Source organism: Manacus vitellinus, unplaced genomic scaffold, assembly GCF_001715985.3.
Source record: "Manacus vitellinus isolate BGI_N305 unplaced genomic scaffold, ASM171598v3 scaffold_38_pilon, whole genome shotgun sequence".
Classification (NCBI taxonomy): domain Eukaryota; kingdom Metazoa; phylum Chordata; class Aves; order Passeriformes; family Pipridae; genus Manacus; species Manacus vitellinus.
This window is the reverse complement of record NW_021940526.1, coordinates 2,546,428-2,572,264: the sequence shown is the minus strand read 5'-3', so window position 1 is coordinate 2,572,264 and position 25,837 is coordinate 2,546,428. Positions and strand designations below refer to the sequence as shown.

General features: G+C 40.3%; 1 protein-coding gene across 7 annotated transcripts; it reads right to left on the bottom strand.

Moving 5' to 3' along the window:
* Positions 1 to 17,830: 17,830 nt before the first annotated feature.
* Positions 17,831 to 25,837, bottom strand: MKKS (McKusick-Kaufman syndrome). 7 transcript variants are annotated; one of them, XM_018077556.2, is made up of 7 exons: positions 25,734 to 25,837; positions 24,758 to 24,987; positions 22,236 to 23,137; positions 21,704 to 22,121; positions 21,053 to 21,228; positions 20,299 to 20,409; positions 17,831 to 19,824 (listed from the first exon to the last, which is right to left on the bottom strand). In XM_018077556.2, exons 3-7 carry the CDS (start codon positions 22,692 to 22,694, stop codon positions 19,384 to 19,386), a joined length of 1,605 nt encoding a protein of 534 aa, XP_017933045.2. In that variant the 5' UTR covers positions 22,695 to 23,137; positions 24,758 to 24,987; positions 25,734 to 25,837; the 3' UTR covers positions 17,831 to 19,383. The 7 variants fall into 7 exon arrangements, with proteins under 7 accessions (XP_017933045.2, XP_017933035.2, XP_017933037.2 ...); XM_018077546.2 differs by having other exon boundaries at positions 21,704 to 23,137; XM_018077548.2 differs by having other exon boundaries at positions 21,704 to 23,137; positions 24,758 to 24,983; positions 25,734 to 25,831.

Here is a 25,837-nt window from a genome sequence, read left to right as displayed (position 1 = left end):
ATGAAGTGGAAAAGCAGCAAGGATTAACAGTGGATAGTTAGAGATCTGGTTGTTTTCCTTCTTCGTTCTGTGTTTAATCTCCTCATGGCCAGAAGAAAAAGTCAAAGACTATGTGTGAGGCCCTAACAAAAACAGAGATAACAGATAACAATGGCATTTGGCATCCCCTCCAAAACAGCAGAGTCCTCTTCTACCCCTGTACAAAATCCTGCTTTGGCTGCACGTCAGAACTGGTCCTCTCACTGCAGAGATGGCAGAGGTCTCAGGAGCCCATTATTTATGTAACACTACAGCGCAGGAGAACAGCCTGTTCCTCAGGCTTCCTATGGCTCACACTTCCAGGAACAATTGGACTCACTGCCCACACGGAGGAAGAAAGGTGGCTTGTCCAATTCCTCAAGCTGGGGTGGACATGGCCAAGTTGGAAGGTGTGAAGGGAGTGGGAAAAAATAAATAAATCAAAAGCCACGGAGCAGTTACAGAGCTAATAGACATCACTGTGCCATGAGGAAACACTCACTGTGCACATCAGTGGGGAAAGATGATGTGCTCCTTGTACTTTTCCAGGACAAAATTCATCATGACTCCCCCCTGGAGTCCCTGAGCACACACATAAATCCAGCCCACACTTTTGAAACCAATATTAATCACATCAAACCTTTAAGCCCCCTCCTTCACAACAAGGTAGACCAGAGGACTGTTTTTAGAGTTAGTTTTTCGCCTGCTTGGGAACTGTCAGATCCATATTTTTAAGCTCCTCTGCACTGCAATCAGTACACAGGGATTTTTTTTTATTTTTAAACTGAAAACTCCAAGTGTTTGTAACTGCAGGAAGAAGCCAAGCTCACAGAAGATTTTGCAGGAAATGCAGGTATTTGCCTATTTCCACTGTTTCAAAACAGAAATCTTAAATTTTGTGCATCTGCCGAGTGAAATCATTATATCTGATTATTTAACACTGCAGCAGAGGAGTGGTCCAGACTTCCTAGGCAAAACCAGTCAACACTGGCACCATGATTTATAAGGAATTAACAAGACATACAGTAAAACTCCTGCTATCACAGGGTGCAACTGTTTGTGGCTCTAAAACCCCAGAGGACACTCAAGATCAGTAAATAGGCATGAATACAAGAATTTGAGCAGAAATTAAGGTTACACATTATCCCCAAACTAGGAATTAGGGACAGGTTTATTGCAGTGCAATGCCTGTATTTGCCCTCTGTTGCACATACAATATCCTCACTATAATTCTATTAGCTGTACATGCACAGAGGTAAAGGAAAAGCTAGGCCTTATTTATGATGCAAATATGTCAAAATATTCCAATTTCGAGCAGATTAACAAAGAAGTCCTTATTTGATTTTCCACTGTACTTCTGTAGAGATGATTTGTACTCAAGATTAACACCCTGAGATTGTCAGTTCTCTTGACTAAAGCTCCAAGCAAGAAAAGATTTATATACATTTATATACACGCACATATATGAAGGCAAATTAAAACATAAAAATTAGGATGGTCATTGCAGAGAATGACTCCTCAGAAATGGATTTAGCTGATGTGAAAAACAGACAGGATAAGATGACAAACAAGGGTAAAGCAGCCCAACTGGAACAGAGGGAATCCTCCTGACCGAGAGGAAAGAATTCAAATTAATTAATTTGTTACTTCTTGGAGGATTTGGATCTTTACTATTAGTTCCCATCATTTAAGCAATCAGGTCATTTTAATTTTACCTCAGAGTACAGCAACTATGATTTTATGTTGTTGTTTGATTCCTAAATGGAACTTTCTTAAAGAATAGCAGAGTATCTCACCCAAACTCACAAATTTCCCAGTTTCCTGATACAGATCCCAGAGACTCCATGATCATCCTTTATTCCTAACTCTCAGGGCAATGTTCAGAGGCCTTCTGGTGATCCATAATCTACAGTCACAGTTATGGAAAGTAATTTACTGCCTCTGATGTTGCTGTGTATAAAATAAAAGCTGCACACTGTTGCCCTTTCTATCAGACCTCTCCAGGACCTTTCTGCTGTGTTTGCCACCACAATGGTCCAGAGGCCTTCCCAGGAACAACAATAAATGGGCACAATGGGCATCTGAGAATCCAGAGAGACTGAACATCACTTGGAGCAGCTCCCTAAAAAGATCAAGGGACGTACAGATCAGTGCAACAGGGCTTGGACTAATAATAGTCAACCCACTACAGGGATGAAGTAAATCAGATCTTCAGAGAGCTCTAACAATGTTTTCAGGCTTTCTGTACTTCTGAATGTCTTTCACAAAGTCAGAATAATGTAAGGAGGAAAAAAAAGGAGGACACTGACTTTGGATTCAAGATGGAGACTACCAAAGTCCCAAAATACAGACAAAACACCTTAGTTACTTAAGAGAAGAAACTGCAGAATTTAAAAATATGTGTCTAAATTCACAAAGAGGAGTATTTTGGAAAGTTTTATTTGAAAAGGTTAGAATGATCTGGATGGAAAGCAGAAGCATTATAAGTAACCAGTTGTGAGAAATAAAGACTGAAGAATGCTCAGCTGCCATTTCTCCAACAAATCACTGGGCCAGAAATCCTGGTAATTTATTCTGTGACTGCCCAGGAGTTTTTGTATTCCTGAGGGATGTGAGCTAAGGAATTTTGTGTTTGTGCATAACAATCTGAACAAAGAATTCCCCCTGTATTTGTAAGAGTGCTTGGTCTTCTTTATTGTTTTAAGATGGAAGAACACAAAGGAAGTCAATAGTACAGACTGTGGCACAGGTTATTTTGGTGAATTGTCTCCAGCAAACAAACCCATCCTTGCTTTGACTGAATAAGCCAAGAAATCTCTTGATCAGCTACTCAACCAAGCACACTGAGGAGCCCTGTGAAAGGCAACACTAAAACAATTCTGTGTCCTGCAGTCTCTGACTATTCCCTCTATTTCCAGCTCTCTTCTGCACAAGCTTCTTGTTTGACTTTTAAACAGAATTATACCAAGACTTTCCATTACCTTCAAATACACCTATAGCACATACTTTTTAAAAAAATCCTTGTAATTGCTATATAGTAATTTTAGGCAGCCATTTAATGCTTACTCATGTTAAGCAACCTTTAATTTAATGAGCCCGCTCAAAGTGTCTAAACACTCAAATTACAGAGCACCTGATTTTTTCCTCAAAAAGCCTGCAATAATCCTATTTTCTTCATGTCCTTGGGTGATCAAGCAGTGTTTCATTGTATTTTAACACAGAACACACTCTGAAAAGGCAGATATCACAAAGCAATAATCTCAAATGGATTCAATCAAGTTCCTGCAGTGAACCTGGCTTAGTTAATGATTACTTTAATCTTATCTATATTTCCTTTCATGTTAAACATTCATTTGCTCTATACTACTAAAACAGCAGCACCAAAAAGGATTTTGGTATTTTGTTTTACCTTTTCTTTCCCTCTTTGTGCAAAACTCCCATGTTTCCATTATGAGAACACTTCAGTAACAAAAATATGTTTTATTCCCCAGAATGCTATCTTTTAGCAAGCAGACTATTAGCTAGAGCATTGAATTCTGAGAGCTGGTTGAATAGTTTCCTTCTATCAATTCTGCCCCTAAGATTCCCATATTCAATTAACCAAGCTGGTGGAACAAGATATGCAAAGAAAATATAAAGACACTTCAATTTGTAATGAAACTCTGCTGACACTGATACAGAAGACACCAAAGACACCCAAGCACTGGATCAGCTACAGTGATAAGACCCCTGGCACCACTGGCAAGGGAGAAGTGCACACAGGGAAAATATGCAAGAAATTGGAGAATAAGAGTGCTTGTTTTTTCTAGAAGAAACTGTTGTCTGGCCCTGGTAGCTATAAGAGAACTGAGAAAAAATTCAGCAGAGGACTGCCTAGATGTGAATTGATAAAACCACAATGAGTGCTGCAGCTGCAGGGCAGGCACAGAATTGCTCCTGCTGTTGAGTCACAGCACCAGGAGCTGTGAGTAGGTGTGGAGTGCTCAGAAAACCACAAAGCTACCACAGGATGACGACTGTCAGACATGACTAGTGATTCTTGCTGTAAACCAGCTGGTGATTAGTGCAATATCTGAATGCTGCCATCTCTTTTAAAAAGGGAATGCTTGGCACCTTCTGGAGATCAGGTACCTTTGGTAGGTGACTGTAAAGTCACAGTCACTTTACCTGTGAAATACAGGAGGTCAAAATGACTCAGTGTGAGATGAGTCTTGATGGGACTTGTAGTTCATGATCAGCTACTGCCTTTGTGATATATATGCAAATTTAAGTGTTGAACCACAGTAACAAATACCTATTGAAGTGACCCCAGATTTTTTTAGTATGGAAACATGCATTTTAACACAGAGAACAAACAATGGGTTACATGGAGAGGATTGTTGTCAAGGCTGGAGAAGGTTCCAGGCAGACCTTATAGCAGCCCTTCAGTACCTAAAGGGGACCTACCAGAGAGCTGGAAAAAGCCTTTTGACAAGGGCATGGAGTCATAAAGACAAGGGGGAATGGCTTCAAACTGACAGAGTGGGTTTGGATTAGATATTAGGAAGGAATTCTGTGGTGAGGCACTGGAACAGCTTGCCCAGAGAAGTTGTGAATGCCTTATCCCTGGAAGGATTCCCCCATCCCTGTTCAAGGCCAGGCTGGATGGGGCTCTGAGCAACCTGATCTAGTGGACGGTGTCCCCGCCCTTGGCAGTGGGGTTGGAACGAGATCATCTCTAAGTCTCTTCCAATCCAAACCATTCCATGATTCTATTCCATAGAATCAGCTGGGTTGGAAGGGACCTCTGAGATCATCAAGTCCAACCCTTGATCCACTACCGCTGCAGTTACTAGACCATGGCACTCAGTGCCACATCCAGCCTCTTCTTAAAAACCTCCAGGGACGGAGAATCCACCACTTCCCTGGGCAGCCCATTCCAATGTCTGACCACCCTCTCTGTAAAGAAATTCTTTCTAATATCTAACCTAAACCTCCCCTGGCACAACTTGAGACCATGCCCTCTTGTCTTGCTGAGAGTTGCCTGGGAAAAGAGACCAACCCCCACCTGGCTACAACCTCCTTTCAGGGAGTTACAGAGAGTGAGGAGGTCTCCTCTGAGCCTCCTCTTCTCCAGGATGAACAGCCCCAGCTCCCTCAGCCTCTCTTCATAGGACTTGTGCTCCAGTCCCTTCACCAGCCTAGTTGTTCTCCTCTGGACCTGCTCCAGGACCTCAATGTCCTTCCTGAACTGAGGGGCCCAGAACTGGACACAGTTTGCTTGAGCCAGGAGTAGTGAGCTGCTGCATGTTATATGGCACTGCTCCAAGGCTATATTATCCTTCACATGACAGTAGCATCGAACACTCATGGAATCACAGAATGATTTGGGTTGGAAGGGACTTTAAAACTCACTTCATTCCAGCCCCCCTGCCATGGGCAGGAACACCTCCCACTAGACCAGGTTGCTCAGAGCTCCATCCAGCCTGGCCTTGAGCACTTCCAGGGATGGGACATGTAAGTGTCCTCTGAATGTCATGACACTCCTGCCTGTGCAATTCAAAAAAGTATCACCAGGCAAGCATTAAAGAAAAAAGTTTCTCAGTTTCTCCAAGTACACAAACTATATCCCCGCTTTTGCTGCTGGAGATCACTCCTGCTGATTTCATGGAAAAGAAAGTAATTCCCCCCACCCTCCACCCCCGACAAAGTTAGGACAGATCAGTAGGTGAATTGAGCGAATATACTAGAAAATAAAGTAATTGGATGAGAACACTTTCAGACATAGCCCAGGACACATCTGCTTTTATAAGTAAAGTTTAAAATTTTGTCTTTAAAATAGAAAACATGAGACACGGTCATGGCCAGTTACAGAGAGAAAACTGGTGCTTTTGCTGGAATATACTTTATACACTGCATTTTAAAAAAAAGGTGGACTCATGAGATACTTGTTTTTTCATAAAATCTTAGAGTGAAAGAAATAGTGCCTGTCATCCCAAAGCAACAGACCAGTTTGGCCTTATGAAAAAAAAAAAGATGGAATTTGCACCACACTGTCATTGTAGAAAGACCAATTTGCATTGATACTGGACAGACCAATAAAGTAGATCTCTGGTTTCTCAGATTTTAAAACCACAGAAAAAACATGGGGTTTAGGTAGATCTTGGAAGAACATCTGGATACACTGTGTATGACTTCATGTAATACTTTTACCCTTTTCAGGCAAAACAAAAAAGAAAATATAAGACATTTCATAAAATGCTTTTCATCCATCTGGACTTGCTTGATACGGGATTTGTTGAAACATATGGCACAACAGCACCTCCTAAACAGAGGTATTTATTAAAGAAAACAGTTATAAATATAGTTCCAAATAAACAGCTTTCAGTGTGAAAAACACTCCAGCTTTACCTCCTTTGTTTATCCAGGCGAGCTCTTCCTTGGAGCACTGTGTCCCACACACACAGCCAATGGCTGACTATTAATGCAGGTTATTACAGAGCATCATTATGGTTTGCTTAGAACTGACTTTACCTCCCCTTTTCCAAAAGCAGTCCTTGGCCATCATGTCATGCTCCCAGAGTTAATCGCAGTGTGTTCGCTCCTCTTCTCTAACTGAATCCATTTCACTTGCTAAAAAAATAAACCAACCCCCCAAAAAAACCCCAGCAAAGCAAAAAAACCCCTCAGACCACAAACAATTGGTTATCCCAAAAGGCATAAGTAGAAAGAGGAAGGGCAGACTGACTGCTGGCATGGACAATGGCTTAAAGAATCTGTTCAATGGTTGACCAATGCCTACTGTACAATGGACAATGAAACAACTGAAAATTAGCTACTGAAATACTCAGTTTATAGCACAGTATTGTTTTAGTGCATTGAAAGGCTGTGGGTTAAACTGCTGGAGCTCAGCAATGAGAGCACAGGGACAGCCCAGGCCACTGGGGGTTCTGACCTCTTTGGTGTCACTATTCCAACCCACCAACCAGAACTAAAATATTTAGAGAACCCAAGTTCAACAGCATGTGCTGTAAATTTAATAGGAGCAGTACAAGCAACCCTGAAGTGTTTCACTGGTGTATTGGGAGGAACACCGCTGAGGCCCGAGCTGCTCTGTCCGTTACCAAGAGAAATGTAAAATGTACATTTGCAACCCAACTTTACCATATTTCCAAGTTTTACAAGCATTTTGTGCAAATTAAACCAGAGGACTGGGGCTGAGGTGTTTGCCTTCCCACAGCAGCCTGCCTGCAGCGCCCTGACAGCATTGCAGCAAACTCCAGAGTAATTGATGACTTAGCTTTATCATAGCAACTAAATCCTTTTTTTCTTTTTTTTTCAATTTTGCTAAAATGAGATAGGGTTTGGAAGGATTGAACACCTGCCACTTTCTCTGTCCTTCACTTATGGCCCATCTGCAGCTGACAAAAGTGTTAAAGCATACAAATAGCAGAGGGAAGAAAAGCAGAGCAGCAAATCTTTTCCTTGATTTGCATAGTTTCTCCAGGCATAAATTCAGCAAAAGGCACAGATTTCCTCACTTATGGTTTCCCTAGTCTAACAATTTGCAAAAGAGGCCAAGTCCAGAAGAATGGAATCTCTCATCCTTGATATCAAGGGCATCTCAAAGGTTTCAACCTTTCATGCAACATCAACTCCAGTATTAACTTCACACACAGGTACAGGAGAACTGTGCTACAGAGCTGCCAAATCCCGAATGCCCAGATCAAACCAACACTTACTCTTTAATTTATAAGGATATGGATGTAAAGTAGAAAATTGCAGGCCTTCTGTAGGCAAGACATGAGTTTAGGACTGTCCTAGTTAGGACAGCTGAGATCAGTTCATCATGGTGGGTGTAACCCAAAACTGTATTCTATAGCCTTCCATGTCATTTCCCAGAAACTAGACTATTGTTGTCAATAGACTATTATTTGTTGTCAACTAGACATTCGCACCTCTGCCCAGTCGGAGACCTGACTCCTAACAGGCTTAAACTAGTGTTAAGAGGCCTAGTGAATAGAGAGATGTTTCTGATCCTCACACCTTTGTGGAAACTCCCCGCCTCTGAGGGAGCAGCAACTGAACATTCCTGCCTGAACTGGAGGATACATTATCTTGGAGTTTTGGAACATTTCGCAACCCACTCGTGGGATCCAGAGGAAGGCTGCATCTCATCGCTCTCAACCAGACTTAGACCACCACTGGACTACGATCACCACTTTGGCCAGACTGCAGCAGCTCTCCCACCAGCAGGTTCTTCCCCTCTCCCTTTACTTTGGACTCAAACAGGGCCCAAGGAACACCACTTTGTTCATGCCCCAGGGTACTGGGTTATACATTTGGGTTTTTGTGGGTTGAGACCAATTGTTTGTTTGTATTATTGTACTTACTGTATTATTTTAATAAATTGTTATTCTGATTTATAATCTCTCCTTTGAGTTGAGTTCATTCCCCCTGCTGGTTAACTTTTAAACCAGCACAAGGACTCATGAGACAAAAGATCAAATACCACCTCTTCCCACCTGAGGGGGACCTACAGCATCCTAAATTAGGCCTCCCCTTCTAATCTATCAGGAAGCCACATCTCCCTACACTTGCTCTGTTGTAAGGATTATCTAAGTGAGCCTGACTGCCACTTTTTTTTGGTTTGTTTTATATGCAGAGAGTTCTGACTGAAGAATATTTTTGTTTGCTTTTTAAAATAAAAACAGGAAACACACATGTGACTTTTCCTTTGGTAAGACTCAGTTTGGAAGTCAGGGCACTCCCACAGGCTGTGGGGTGCTGCCACACAGCACAAGGATTTTATGGCTTAAAGCAGCAGAATATCAACCACACTCAAGTGGGTCTCTCCTAACTTCCTTCAGCCCCATGAAAAAAAAGAGGGATTATTTTACTGTATTATCACATCAGGAAACACGTCCAAAGTTATGTCTCCAGTTTATGTTAAAAGATCTGTTAAATTCATCTTGTGGCACGTCCATTATGAATAATTCCAGGCTGTTCCTGCTGCAGAGGTCAGTACTCCATCACTGGTGGTTTGTCCAGCCCATGCTGTGCTTCACAGACCTACTTTTTTAATCTATGTTTTGCATGCTGGTACGCAACTCAGTGCATTGGTTGACTCACAGCAATGTGACTGCTTAGACATCAGGAACCTAAAGCACCTTAAATATTCCCTGTTACAGAACAACACCACTCTGGAGTACATTCACTGGGAACTAAGTTCCCTGGGCATCTTCACCCGTAAATCTTTTTTTATTCTTAAATAGTTTGTGTTATGACATCATCTGATCCTGTGAGCTCTAGAAGAGGTGGAATTCAGCATGGGTGGGCAGAACAGGGACAGCAAGAGGACTCAAGAACAGGACATGCACATCTTTCATATTTCTTTCCCTGCTGTCGCACAATAAATCTCTTTGGCTCTTAAGCTCAGCCCTCCTGCTCTGGCCCCAACATAGATAAAAGTGGCCTCTGTGATCTCATGATTCTTATGACCAAAACACAGCCTGAAAAATCTCTCACTAAAGCGAGATTTTTGACCCAGGGCCTCAGAGAGAGTCCACTTCTGGATCTTATCCTGCCAATTCAGTATTTTCACCATGGCTTTTAGGCACTGCTGTTAGAACTAACCCAAGAAAGGCTCAGTCCTGGACATACTCCTTCATGAAATCTCAATTCAGCTCGTTTCCTTTGTCCCTTTCTTTCCTGTTGAGCCAGATTTTTAAATAGTTGGTCCAAAACCAGACAAACCTAAAGAAAGTCACATTTAGGCACAACTGGGAACTAGTCCTAAGAGTGTCCATTAAAACTGACAATCCAGACGCAGCCTGACCCAGAAGTCCTTAAATTGCTGATTGCCAGAAGCTAAAAGAGCAGTCCAGGAGACTTCTTGCTGTTCTTCCCTCAGCACTTAAAGGCCACTGCAGAAAATGAAGATAATTGTATCTCATCTGAGAGTGTGCTTACTATGTGTCATCATCCCTTTTGAGGGCAGGGAGAATCTCTGTATCTTATTTTGTGGTTTCTGTACTCAAACAGTGTCAGATTTTCAACGAAATTTTCAACTTGGTTTTGGGAAAATTACATTTTCATCTCACAGGACCAAGAGAAGACAAAAATATCCTTGACATTCTTAGGATTGGGCCCACATTCTGAATATTCCCATTTTTAAAAACTGGAATAAAATCAGATTCTCAGGTTTTCTTATGAGTCACTCTAATCCCCCCATTTAAAAAAAGGAGGTAAAAGAAGCTTAACACGGACAATCAAAATCAAAATAAACACACCAGTCTTTGAAAAGGCCAGAATTTCATCAACTCCCGCTCCTGCAAGTATTCAGCACTATGACAACAACCTCCTGGCACATTGTTCCAAGGCCAAAAGAAACCTGTTAAGTGTTTGTGTGAGCTCTGGGAACGCAGCAGTTCCCACAGCTGGCTGAAGCTCTTTGGAAGACATTCCCTCCTCACACACAGTCTCCAGGTTCTCCACTCCAGGTCGACAGGCAAAGCACAGCCCGCCTTGCTCTGACAATAACCAGAACCACACAGAGCTTCTCCAAATTCATCGCACCAAGAACCCTCTGCTGAGATAATTTCCTCAACTCTATTCATTACCAACATGTCCCTGAGGATCCTGCCAGGAAGAGCCTGAAGCACAGTGTTTCTGCTTCTGGGTGTCTCCTTATGGCAAAAGGTTCTTATCTAAGTGACTTGCCCCTGACAGAGACACACACTGTGTTCAGCTGGACTTCTGCTCATAGAAAGATCCCTGAGTAGGATCAATTGTTTGTTCCTGTGACAGCTATGGGGAACCTCTGTAGGAGTTCAGGTGAATTCTTGATTAAACGTTACTGAACATACAGGACAGAGTTTGTCCATCTTTACACAATGACGTTCAAGTTTAATTTTTTGTTCAGGTATTCTTTCCACTAAACACACAATTTACACCACAGTGTACTTGCCAAACTAGTCTATGTTTTTATTACTTGAAAACATTAATCTAACTCTCTATTCAGGGAGCCTTTCTACACAATTATGATAAAATTGAGTATTTTCTTTCCCCCTTCTAAAGAAATAATCTCTTGGCCTGTGGCTCCGAATCTACTCTCCTCTGGGTTTCATGGCTGCTTTTAAAACTGTATTTGTTACAGCTCTGGAACTGATCTTGTGTCTTACAATTTCTTCTGGCTTTGCCTGTCACTATGCCCAGTCATCACTCAGGCTGGCAAATATTCTCTATCTGAAGCTATAAATATAGATAAGTATTTTATTTTGAATTCTTTAATATCACCTGCCTGGCACCTTGCAACAACTGCCCAAAGCATCATGGAAAATAAATCCCTATTCCTCAGTATTGCAAGTCATCCTTCTAGGGCTGGTAGGCATATTCAAGAGATGTTTAATATTAATCTGTTACCAAGATAACTGTCTGCAACATCTTTCAGTATCCAAAACTTCAAGCAAAATGTCTGTCAGCAAAATGTAAACTCACCTCTGCTATTTAAAATAGCAAGACCTAGTAATAAAATTCAGATGGTGCACTTACTGGAGCAGAGGCTGTGTGTGCTTGCAAAGATTTTAAAACAGCAGAACTTTTAATATTACTAAGATCCCAGTCTCAGGAGAGAAATTAAGAATCGAGGATTGAATTTACAGGTAAACAAAAGATTTACTCTTCTGTGCAGTGCCAAAAATATCTGTAATTCCTAAGCTTTTGTCTTCTGTAACAACACAGGCTTGTTAAGTCTAAATTAAAACAGAATGACATGGAGCTGTACTGTTATTTTAATTAAAAACCAAAACACTGCAGTTTTTTCCCCATCAAATGCATTTTCATATCATTAAACTTTTTTCTTTTCTTCCCCCAATGTAAAAACAGCTTTATCTTCCTTTCCCTAAAGGTACTAAATTCAGACAGATGTGGTCCTTTATGCCTGTAAGTAAGAGTTTTAAGCAAATAAAAGAAACCTACAGTAAAGAAATATCTTTTTTCTACTCTTCTCTTTATGGCCAATAGCAAGGCAAGTTTTAAATCCCCTACCAGTGTGCAAATCCAACCAAAACCACATTCTTGAAATAACACTGGGTATTCACAGCACCTAGTATGGAGCTTTTGGATGCTTATGATTTTCTTTGTGATTCAGGAAATGCATTTTGCCACCTTGCCATGAGATTTTTGGCCTATATTTTGCAGCATGCACTGCATATAAAGTCATAGAAGATGTGCCTACTTAAATCAGCACCACTTCAAGAAATTTTAGACTTTCATTCTGGGCTCCTATACATGCAAACATAGCATAAATTCAGCAATTGTTGTGACCAAGCTGTGAACACTGAAACCAACCACTTATTTAATTTTCTGTTTGCTTAAAATGAACTTAACCATAATGCAGTCTTAAAGCAATTGAACAGTCTTAGAACAATTCAGCCATGCAACTCTACATTTTTCTCAGTTCATAGATAACCCCATTGCCTCAAACATAAGCCATGCATTAGGTATGTGCTGCTACTCATTGCCTCCACCTCTTCATAAATTGGTTCCACCCCATGCCAACGTGCACAGGTCCAAATGAAAACCAGAAATAGTGTTTCTCTAGTCCTTAAAACAGCAATCCACAGTTAACCTCAGGAATTCTGTGATGTATTCCATCTACTCCTTAACACACTATACTAAACATAAGCAATAATGTCACACATGAGTTATTCTTGTACCGAAGCAAATTCTTCACTGGCCAACATAAAAACTGGAGTGACATCTGCTGTTTCACAGGCAGTTTTAGGAAGAAGATTTTTCATTTAGCAGCCATTTTGATTGAACAAATGCAACAGATCTTCTTAACACCTAAAAACAGGGCACGTGCACTCACTTTGCTCCTCTCAGAATGCTGCTCCTCTGTGGAATATTGATATAAAGGACTCCTTGAAGGGATTTTACATTCACAAAGACATCAGGTGCATCCAGCTTCGGGGGGTTTTTTAATTATTCAATGTAAGGTTCAAATATTCTACTTTCTTAGCATTTTGTATACCAATAAAAATTAAAAAAAAAAAAAAAAGAGAAGACTGAATCATTCAATTCAGGGTTTAAGAATTCCACTTTCTTAGCATTTTGTATCATATTCTCCTAATTACCAACACATATAAAACAGTTCATTTCAAAGGTAAGATACAGCAAGGACATCTCCAACTGTCTTAGCTACTGCCTGATTGACCATGTTTCAGCTGAGAACAACTTACAATTAGAAATGTTCCCAGCGATGGAACACTCACACATTTGAGTGGCCAGACCAAACACTTCAGTGCCTGAAAAAACATAACTTACGGACAGAATTATGTTTACAAGTAAAGTATCATGACAGGACAGTTCAAACCCTCATTCAGCAAAGATATCTGGGCCAAACACAAAACATGGAATTCAGTGCAATGCTGATCACAGCTACACAACACTTCAGTGATACAGGACAGACAATTTCAGGAGATGCTTTCTTGGATCATGATTTTAAATACCCCAAAAGAACTCAGGCACAAACTAAAGGACTAATTTTCCTTTCTTCACCTCTGTTGGCAACCCCAGAGAAGAAAAACAGCAAGTGAAGACTTTGTCCTACCTTTGTTAGTTACAGAAGAAATATTTTCTTGACTGCTTAAAAATGAAGCAATACAAAGCTAAAAATGAGAATAAAGCCTGGCAGACGGACAGCCGTCACACACACACACACACACACCCCTGTTTAGAAGGCAACATTCTGAGACAAAGTAAATATAGAAAAACTCACTTTTTGGAGTCACCTCATGGACTGCCACCTTCATGTGATGATGGAGGGGCCATGGGTCAATACTCTGTCTGTATCACACAGACATTTCTATGCTCAGACCATGCTTGAAGAGTCTTTCATGGGTGTGAGTAGGTGGTATTGCCATCTGAACATGTTGGGCCATCTCAAAGATACTGGGAAGCAATCTCAGCCTTCCCAGAAAGGGCCCACTTCAGGAAGCTCCCCAGTCCTTAAGCACATCTTTGAACCTTGTTTATCCACAGGTAGTGCATAACTACCCTGGATCTGCCTCTGGGGGAAGTAGGGCAGCCTGTCACAGCAACCACACCTTTACACCATCCATATCCAACAGAAGGTGGCTTTTTCTTTGCCTGTGCCTGTTTTCTGAGGTCAGCCCTCTGGCTGGCTGATCTCCAGGTGTAGCACATAACCCTCCTGAAGCACTCACTTGCACAAGGAAAAACCTCTTTTTCCCAGTGCCTCCCTCAGGATTGGCTTTGCTGACATCTCCAGTGCTCTTCCTTGGGTCCGAGTTTCTTTAAAATCAGCGATTTTTTCAACATTGCTCAGCAGCTTTAGGAGGGCTCACAAAATGGCTGCCTGTGAGGTGCCTGAGGGGCCTCTGTGGGGAGCGGCCGGTTCCAGCAGCTGCACCACTGGGCCCAGCCCAGCTCTCAGACCTACGCCTGCAGCAACTCTGCTTGAACAGATTTAACAAAGGCCAAAATGCCCCTTGGCAGCGAGGAATATAAGGGGGAAATGTGGGAAACACGGCAGGAGGAGGTTTTACTCAAGCCAGGAGGTTTTTCACCCTGTTTTCTCCCTCTGTTGAGCTGAGGGGTGAGCGAGCAGCTGGGCAGGCACCTGGCAGGAGTAATATTAATTACAATGAGCAATAAACAAGGGTGAAATAGTTTTGCTTCTGCCTCTCAAAGTCACAAAGTCTTCCAAGAAGTGGAAGTACCACAGTACCTACAGTTCTCCGAAAAGAAAAATCACTCAGCCCTCACCCCTGAGAGCACCATCCATCAGCAGAGGAGCCTGCGCAGCCCACACACAGGTGGTGACTCGGAGTCTTTCCAAGTCATCACCACAGAGTAGGGAACTCATTTTTCCGCAAACCTCTTTTTTTTTTTTTTTTTACAAGGTATAACACATCAGACTACCAACATCATAAAACCTTAAGGGAGAAGAGACTAGACTTAATGGTTTATAAAAAAAAAAAAAGGTACCAATAAGGAATAGCTGTTGACATTGTGGTGCTGCCACACAAATGCTTAGCAGACAACATGTAATAGTGTTACCATAATAAGCAGCTAGTATTTCATGTGTATTTAATATGTACCTGAATAGAGCTGATGTTGTCAGGACAGAAAATAACAAGGACACCAGTAATCAGCTTGCAGAAAGCAGACACACACAGCTGGGACCTTCCAGGCACATGATGAAAGCTTGAATAAAAGCTTTTTATGTGCAAGCAGATTTGAAGGTTCGAGTTTACAGAGATGTTTGCAGTAAGGTATGAAAATAAAACCCCGCAGGAGGTATGCCTATAAGATCTGTATCTGTTTTTAATGGTTAGGTCAAGAATAATGGAAGTCAGCAGTTAAAGACACAAAGTGCCCAGCCCAATCCTGAAACCTGTTCTGCAATTAATTTTATTGGTGTCTGGACTAATGACATGGTGGCTCTACCTACATATGCTGTGACTATATTTCTCCTTCCAGCACAAAGAAGAAATCTGTACGTGCTTTTGAGTTCATAAATGTGCACGACTGATTTATACCGTGCTATACATATAGACAAAAAGTAAAAGTACTTCTTAACTGAGAATTTAAGATCGCAGTGTTACTGGTCAAAAAGTTATTTATTAGTACTGTGCAACTTGCCTCTGCTGGCAAACAGATAGAAATAACTAATATTTACAATAACGGATAAAAGCTACTAATATTCTAGAAATAAACATTGTAATGTGACTTCTCAAAAAGCCTGCTGTGAAGATTATAAGCTTGCTAGAGGTAGTCCCCTTGCAATAAAACCACGCTCTTTCTGCATCTTCAGAACAGCAGTAAATGCAAATTGAGTTAAAGTTCTTCCTATGACATTGACTGACTCACAGATATTGATTTTTCTGAGATTAAAGAGTGTAGTACTTACATGACTCAGTTCACATGGCACTGCTGAAAATGTGATAAATACCACATTTTGCTACTCAGTACAGCAAAATAAGGGCATATAACTCAGAATTTCAGGTTTTGGGTAAGGTGAATTGTTTTGTACATGCTCTGCTGTGCTCGTGATATTCCAGGCACTATTCTTCTTACGAGCTTTGACAGTAATAAATACTCTTTACTTACCAAGACAGATCTAGCACTATAACAGTGTTAGCTGGTCAGCCTAGAAATGCCCAAACACTCAAAAAAAGAATAAAAACCAACAAGGCCATGTTATGCTACCAATATAGTAAGGCTAGGTTTCCCAAACACACAAATCTGTTTTTACCCTGTCTTCAAGGATTAGCAGCATATGAACATCTGGCTCCAAAATGCAGAGCACAGACTCTGAAGATATACATGATAGATACAGCAAGGATTGCTGACGTGTCTGACAATGCTCATCTTGAATTTCAACCATTCCTGCACAGAGCTTTAAGGTCACATTTCTCTGTGTGTGTGTACTGAAGATGCAAAGCAATAAATCAGATTACTGTTAGAAACAGTGACATACTGTAGCTGAAACTTCAGAGAAAAAGAAAATGCATTCAATATATGAGGAGAGCAGGGATGTTTTACCAAGCAGAATGGTTTAAGGAGTCTACATAAATCCTGGCCAAAGTTCCCTTCATGAAATTACTCTAATATTTTAGCAAGGATTTGAGTTTTTTTTCCTGAATATCTCTTTCTTTGTTCCTGTGCAGTAAGTAATTCTTCACTTCAAAGTGAAGATCTTCAAACTGGATCTTCAAACTCTTCACCCACAAACCTTTGTTCCCATTTTAGAAAATACACAGAAAAAGACCTCAGATAAGGCTCAGTGACTGTACAAATTCACAAACCAGTAGCAGAATCAGCGAAAAGCAGGTATTCTGCACTCTTAGCCAATGCCAAAATAGTAATATTTAATGGTATGTCTACTTAAATAGGACACAATAATAGAAACAAAGAACCCTAAATTAATCAACATTTTCAGGTCTTCACTTTCAAGTTTTAAATACCAAACAATGAACTGAGGAGGAACTATATTAAACTGGCATTTTACCTAAATATGCTGACCTGAGTGATCATAATATCAGCCCTTCTTTTTTTCTCCTGCTAGGCCTCGAGCACTAACACAGCTGAGAAGGCTGGTGATGAATTTTCTTACTTCTTGTGCGTTACCAGTAGAATTATTAAAGTTAAATTAATAGCCTCTGAGCAATCTGTGGAAATCAAACACGGCTGGGGTCATGATCAGAAAACACTTGCCCCTTAATAATACTTGTATAATGCTAATTTTTCCCACAGAACAAAGTTTAAATGCTAAGGGCAACAGGAATAAAACGATAGTGGCTTCTCAGAGGCCTTGCAACTAGAAATATTTCATCTTGTCAGCTTCAAAACACAGGAGGAAACCCTTCCAAATGTGGAAGTTCAAGAGTTGCTGTTGAATTGAGAGCCAAAACTCTATGTACTTGCATTTTAAACAGTATCTGAAGTTGTATTACTCATGTTACCCATTAAAGATGAGGCAACACTAACCACTAAAGGTTTAAGAGCCATAACTGACAATGGAACCTGAACTGTCCACAAGCAGCAGAGTCAGCTGCTTATTTATCCTTTTCAGTCAGTGGGAGACAAAAAATCATTGTCATTAAAACTATCTATATATGAAACAATTTTTACTTCAGGTACAAATTAATTTTTAGCTAAAATTTGATTTACCAAAACTCAAATTGAATTTTTTCATAGTTTTCTAATCTGTGATTTTGTGGGAGAATAAAAACCGTTGTCAGCTCTGCTTCAAGAGCTGTGAACCAACCTTCAGATACCAAGACAAAAGAACACTCACAAATACTTCTACTCAAATACTGCTTTAATTTTCATTTCACAGCAGTAGCCACTAAACTCAACATTTTTCCATGCATAACAAGTTGCTGTTATAGAAAGTAAAATACTCTAATTCAGCACTCTGAGTTAGAGACTCATAATTAGATGAAGTATTACCAAGATTCTTCTGTGCCTGAAGATATACACCATCATTTGGCTTCATTATTCCTGATGTTTTCATATGGTTCATGGTATATGGGAGGATCAAGATATGAAAGGAGCCTTTTTATTAATCAGCTTTGAAGAGCCTCCATTCTCAACCCTTGTAACATTCTTCCACAAGTTCCCAAAAGATGCCTTATAGCACTGAAACAATCATTTCATGTCATAAAAAGATAAAGAACTTTAAATAACTTTCCAATTTTTTTTCCCAGTGAGAAAATTATTATTTACACTCTTAAAATTAAAAGGACTTTGCACCAAAGGTCTGGAAAGATCTGGGTTTAATTACATATTTCAAAACTGAGTTATACAAAGCAATTCCACTGCTTAGACTCAGTAAATATATTAAAAACTTAAGAGACCAGGAAACAAATAAGCAGACTAGACTACAACTGAATTGGATGTTTTCTGGAGAAGCACACCATGAACAATTTGCCCCTTGTGACTGAAGACAAAGGGGGAGAAGAAGAGTGGCAAAGAAAATGAGTTTAAGCAAGAAACTGTAACACCCCTTTTGATCTCGCATGCAAGCTGAGAATGAGAAAAAGTTCTGATCCTTCAGTCTACAGTTTATTTAAAGATCAAAACAAGCCTGAGCAGCTTAAAGCCTTACTTCATTAAAAGAAGCCAGTCAAAGAGTTAACTGAATGGCAAGTGGGATATTCTTTCTTGCAGCTTTGCTTAAATGATAGAAACTTCACTACAGACTGTCCTGTGTTCCACAGAAGATAATCAAGGTCCAATTCACAGAAGTTTTTTTCCACCCAGTCTGCCATTTCTTTTCAAATCTTCTATTACTTACCTTAGGAGCTCCAGGATGAGCTTTTATAACTTGCTAAATAAATTACAAACATGAATTAAAATCTTCCAGCCATTTAGAAACAGAAACTGCACATAGTATACAGTGACAAGAACTTCAGAACAAAATTTAAAAACAGGTAGCTCAAGATCCCTGCTCGGGAAAGCTTTTTTTACCTGCAAAATTAAAAATACCACTGATAAAGTTCTGCTGCATTACAAAAGCCTTTGAATGTGTAAAGCTTTTGCAGAGACTACATAAATTCTAATCCATAACATGTTTACTCAGCAAGGGTATCCATGTTTCCCATTCCTTTGAAGATGCCACAGAGCTAACACACATCCAAAACTTTCCTTTATGCAGAGGGAACACGTGAAACATTTGAAAATGCTTGAGAGCACAGCAGAATAACAATGAGAAGAGTATTAAGGGCCAACTGTTCAATTTAAAATTTCTGTTGTGCATTTCTAACCAAATGAAGTATCTTAACACATTAAATATCACCCTGCTTTCAATTTAGTATCTTGCTGTGCAACACAATTCTCATAAAATCAGAGCTAATTTTGATCTTCGATTACGTATGAGAGATCCAGGACCAGGTTGGCTGTCTCCAGAGCTACTTGCAGGCCACTACATTTTGCAGCAAAACAGTCCAATGTCAGAAAGTCAGTAACTTTTACTGAGGGCTCTTTAGGGCAGCCCCGTATAACAGGAGAGCAAGACTGGCCTTCCAAAATCCTCCAGCTGAGGTCCTCCGTGTTACCACTAATCCCACAGCCACATTTTGAAACTACATCTGACCAGTTTGAGACAGAGAGAAGACCTGATGGAACAAACCAACAGTGTCCATAAACCATATCTGTTAGAATTTCTCCACCATCATGATTCAGAGAGCGAGCTACAGACTCCAGGGAACGGCAAAACCCATCAGCAACCAACTGGTATTGTGTCTGAGAACAACCTAGGTCTTGAAAAGTGCTGGTGGACAGACTAGAACTCTAAAAAAGAAACCAAAACCAAAAGTTAGAACACTGTTTCACAGAAGTGATTTTAAACATGGATCACACTGCTGCATATTTTTTCCAAACCAGATGGTTCAGCTCTAACTAAAAAATGTTTATATCCTGATTATTCCACAATAGGGAAGATTTCTAGACAAGTCAAAGTGGAGTTCTGCATTATCATCTTTCAACAAAAAAACTCTACACATTTTTAACACTTAAAACCACGCACTTACTATAATAGCTACCTAAAGAAAGACTAACAAGTACAAATACAGTATTAACAAGTCTGAAAGATGTAATTAACACCTAGTGCTACAAATAGACCCCTTTGTTTTATAGCAGCAGTTAGACAGCAAAAATTCCACATTAACATAGAAGAGATAAGTGTCTTCGCTGTAGCAGTGATTCTACATAAATTCTTGTTTCTTAAGTATATTAAGCAGCTTTAAAAAACCTTGTCTTACATACCTTGTATCTTATGTATGAAGCCAGGTGAGTTTCTGTACAGCCCCCTCCTAACAATGCCAAAGGTTCCTTCATTGTTAACTGTAACACATGTTCTGCAGTTTCACAGACACGCTGAAAACCACATAAAATTCTTGTTAGACATGCCACGATTAACAGGATTTGCCTCAGTAGAAAAAACTACTGGAATAAAGTTTTCAGTAGTTTCTAGTACAGATTCCAGAAACTTGAATTACATGTGGATATGAAGCTGCTGAGTGATTTCCAAAACCATATTCACTTAATGAGAAATTGTCTTTATTTGTCCACCCTATGGAAAAGTAGAAATAAAAAAAGCCGCATTTTATTCCTTCTTTTTGCAAAACAAGGTTATATATAAAAAGTCAATCAGTATCAATGACATTTCTAGAACAACTATTCAATGCAAAACTATGCTTGACTGCCATTGCAAGTGTTTGCTGCTGGCCTTTTGCTGGCAGTTTTTACTTTTATGCTCTCACAGACCAAGTAATGAGAATGAAAATATTTATCCAGCACTGGCTTCAAGAATAGGTGAAAATTGTTTCTGTGTCTCAACTTCCTGTATTAAAACTGAGGCAATAAATGAATGTGAGCACTTCAAAATTCTGGAAACAAGTAAACTTCAATTTATGTACTGAAAAATCACTTTTCTAAACTCACCGTATTTCTATTTCTCATTAATTTTTCCATTAAAAGCATGACTGTTCAAGGAAAGATTTCAGGAAAATTTACTTACCTTCAACTCATCCCACGCTGTTTCACTTCTGTTACAGAGTATCAAGCTGCAGATAACTGTGTCCCCAGGAATTAGATGCACAAAATGTTTTGAAGCAACCCTCTCAATGCTGACATCTTTCAAACTGCCATAACAACCAGGAGACAAGGAGTGTATGGAAGCTATAGGCTTTGAACCTGCCAATTGTGAAAAGCAGAGAACAACATGTAGTACCATCATCAGAAGAGTTTTCTGTTGCATTTCATAAAACATGAACTTTTTTCTCCTTGGCTTTATAAGCTATATATATATATGTTGTTCAATACCTGACATTTCAACCTACGCAGGAAATCACGAACAGAAACCACCATATTCAAAGTGCAAGACTTGGTGATAGTTTGAAATAAAAAAGTAACTGTTTCTGTAAGTGGATATCCCTCCTGCAGCAAGCAGTAATCACACGTGTGGTATGTCATTGCTAGAACCTGTGAAAGACCAATCTCACCTTAAGAAATGGTTTTCAGACTGGAAAAAAACAACTCCTGCTCAGCTGCTAAGAGGATCCAGACAGAAATAAGAACCCTTACTCTGCAGTGACACCACCCCAGATAATGTTGATCTTCTGATGAAAACCTGGGGACAATTGTTTAGTACAGGAAACTCGCCTGTTACCTGTCATCCGGCTCAGGGGCTCCATCAGAGACAGCCCAGCTCTGTCCACAGCCATGACGTGGTTCTCCTTCAGGTACTGTTTCAAGGAGGGATGGATCACTTTCTGGCACACCACAAGGCCGACCCCATCATTAACCAGCTGCTTCCCTACATTCAGCAACTGATTCAGCTCTGACACTTCCAGAGAAATTCCGTGACGGACTGCTATAGTTCCTTCCTCAGGGCTGAAGCTGTCTCCCGACATGGACGCACAGAAAAGTGCAATCTTGATCATGTTTGAACCAGTTCTTTTGACAGCAAGTGGTTTTCCCAGCTGAATTTCTGGTGTTTCTATCAGTAGTCCAGGAAGAACTGTAGAATCCATAACTCTTCTTCCTTTCACAGGTATTATTACACACTTTCCTAAAACAGCATTAGTCTCACCATGACATGGAACAGTAAATAAAAAAGCCTTTAAAACCAGCGTGGCGAGATGCTCAACTTCTGTTTTATTAAGCATGCAAGCAGGTTTGCTTGTTAAAACACTACGTACCAAACAAACCAGGGTCTCAACGCTGCTAAAATCCACGGACACCTGGCAACCACAAGCCTCAGATTTCAGGTAGTCCATGCACAAACTCAGGAGGTTCTTGGTTATTTTAATGACAGTGCAAGGTGCAACGTTCAGGCTTCTAAAGTTTTCAATCAAGCTACAGCAAAGGATGGCAGTAAATAAGCCACAGTCGCTGCAGCGCGAGACGTGGTTCTGCACGGAGGCTGTGAGAACACGGAGCACGGGACTGCTGACGGAGAGGTGCCTCAGGAGAGCTGAGGACTGGGAAGTTGTACAAACACAGCCTCCCACACCGTTGTGGAGCTGTTTGAGTCTCCCAGCAGGACCATAGGAGGATTTAAATATCCTGCTAAGCAGAAGCAGCGACTGACACACCGTGTCTTTAGTTAAAGGTTCACTAATAAATAACGGAGGCTTTTTAGCTTCAAGACGAGACATTTTCAAAGTAAGATTTTAATTTTGGCCAACAAAACAATTCATTTGCACCCGGATCTATAATTCATAGCACTTTTAAAATCTAAAAGTAGTACATTTAAATTCTTTGCAGCTAAGGATTAATATTTTCAGTGTGAAACAGTACATTACAGTACAATAACATTCCTGTGACTGGTCATCACGTCTTTCTTAAAATGAGGTTTAAATCATGTTGCAACACTGATGCATAATGACAGCAGGAAGCTATTTTCACTCATGACGATCTCTTTTAACTTCTGAATGTGACTGAGCAGATTTTTTTGCAACAAAATTTACAAGCATGCTTCCTAAATGGACGCCTATAACTGACAGTCCTACTACAAGCAGCAGGTTCTTTCTGTTCCAGGTAGTTTTCTTCATCTTTTCTGGCAACAGTCACAGATGAAAAGCTTCAACGTTAGTTACACCTACAATTAAAACCAGAAAGGTATTAGGATAATCTTATGACAATATTGCATAGCTTGAACTGCTATTTTATTTTTCATTAAAAAAAAAAAAAAGCCACACAAGGACAAACACTGCACCACAGAATCGTTTGGGTTGGAAAAGACCTTTAAGATCAAGTCCAACTGTTCCTCCAGCACTGCCAAGCCCAACACTGAACCACGTGCCCAAGTGCCACATCTACACATCTATTAAATACCTCCAGGGATGGTGACTCAGCCACTTCCCTGGGCAGCCTGTTCCTGTGCTTGACAAGCCTTTCTGTGAAGACAGCTTTCCTAATATCCAATCTAAAACTCCCCTGGCACAACCTGAGGCCATTTCCTCTTGTCCTATCACTTGTTACTTAGGAGACTGACTCCCACCTCACTAAAAGCTCCTTGGTTTGGAGAGTGATGATGTTGCCTCGAGCCTCCTTTTCTCCAGGATAACCATTCCCAGCTCCCTCAGTCACTCCTCATCAGACTTCTGCTCCAGAGCCTTCACCAGCTCCGCTGCCATTCTCTGGACACTCTCCAGCACCCCAATGTCCTTTCTGAAGTGGGGACCCAGAGCTGAACCCATAATTTGATGTGTAGCCTCACCAGTGCCAAGTACAGAGGGACATTCACTTCCCTGGTCCCACTGGTTACACTGTTCCTGATACAAGCCAGGTGCCATTGGCCTTCTTGCCCACCTGGGCACCTGAATGCTTTTTAACTGAGAAAATCTATTAATCTGTTAATTACTACAAGCATACAGTAAAAAAAAGAAAAAAACAGCACACCAGTTATATGAATATTATATTGTTAATAACTTCAACTCTGACCACCAATCTCTGTTGTTTTACCTGTAGGTCTATAAGTAACAGGCCATTACAAACTTCACTGAATCTCCCTAAAGTGTCAAAACTACAGTGAGAGTTTTGTGTGACAGTTTACAGCGATAGTAAAAGCAGTGATGTTCATCTGTTTTACTCAAAAACAAAAGAACTCAACTACTCAGCACCGCTTGCCAGGCAACCACTTCAGAAACAAAAGCTTCTGATGTTCCAACAGCTTCAAGAAATCTGACTCAAAGAAAAGTTTCTTACTTCAAAATGCTTAACAGGAAATTTTTTCAGTTCTTAAAACACTTTCAAACTTAAAGGGATATTTATTTACATTTCTATGCAATCTCCACAGTACTTAAACTTCCTTCATATTTAATTTTGTTTAGTTTTCCACTATAATTACTGTCCCTACAGAATACTTCCTATGTAAAGTCCTAACTGTTTCTGGGCAATTTTGAGCCTCAAAGGACACTGTTACAGACTCAATCACAAGAGTAGCACTGTTGCCTTGAAGTTACTGGAATTTGTTTTTAAAGACACATAACACCATCACTTAAATTGATCCCATCATATGGGATTTAGCAGTAGTTTTCTGAGTTTTATCATGCACTTTTTAGAGCCATGTAGCTACAAGATTAACTCAGTTGCAAAGAAGAATAAAACTCTAGAATACTCAAGTTAGAGCAGCAAGGCTGCATCTGTTAGAACATTCTCATTTAATTGACTCATCTCCTCCCTCTAAGATACAGATACAACTAATTAGGCAACTTACCTACAATACACAGTACTAATGTTATTTTTCTTTATTTTTTTGATCGCTTTGCATCACGTATGTCACAATTCCAGGTTCTGGAACATAGTCCTCTGTCTTCACTTGGAAAAGAGGACTGGACTTGATGTAAAACCAGCCCCAGTGTACCAGCCCAAGGCCAGTTCCCATAACAATCAGAACTTTGTAGTCCTTCCAGATGGTTTTAAGACCCATTGCAAACTGGCATCTACCTAGGTAAAGATAATTTATTATTTTAAATATATTCTAGAAATCCTTTATTTTTTACCCTATAATAACAGCACTAAACAGATGAAGCTGAATGCTAATACCTTTAATTACAGTGCAGCAGATGACTAAAACACAAAACAACACAAGAAAGTCTTACTTTGTGAACTTAGAAAAAAAAGGTGCAAAAATAACCTCAATTCAGGCATTTTGAAGTGTTAATTGCTGCACTTGCTTCGAGCTTTGGCATGCTAAATCTTAAACACAACAAAGCAACAAAGCTTTATCTAATTACAAGCGTTACTGCTCAGATCGTAAATATTTGAAGCCTTAAAGCAGTTTTAAAATACACCTTTTTCTTTTTTTTTCCTCCCCCAGTAGTTAATACAATTGAATGTCTAACTGAGCTAAAGAGAGAATAAATATAGAACTTTTAACCTGCAGGCAAAGCAAGTTGTGATGCTTCTGACCCCAGTTTACCCTGCCCAGAGTGGCGGCTCTGCCTGATCACCTCACGGTATCCGGAAGCTACAACAGCACCAGCACTAACAGAATAATTTAATCCTTATATCATAAGAAGGTGGAAAACACAACTCTCTGTTAAGAAGTACCTACTTCAAGAAGAAAACGCACGTTTTGTTATGCCAAATATCTCACTGGGTTGAACGGCTACAGAGCTACGACTCGGGCAGTAGATGCTCCTACTCCTCCCCAACTCCATCCACCGGACAGGTGTAAAAGCCCTACTAACCACCCCAGCATGACGACGTGGAGCCCTCACAATTCCCTCCTCCTTCTTCCTCGCGTCCCAGCGACCTTGAAGCGCGGGCGGCTGAGGGGCAGCGGCTCCCTCGG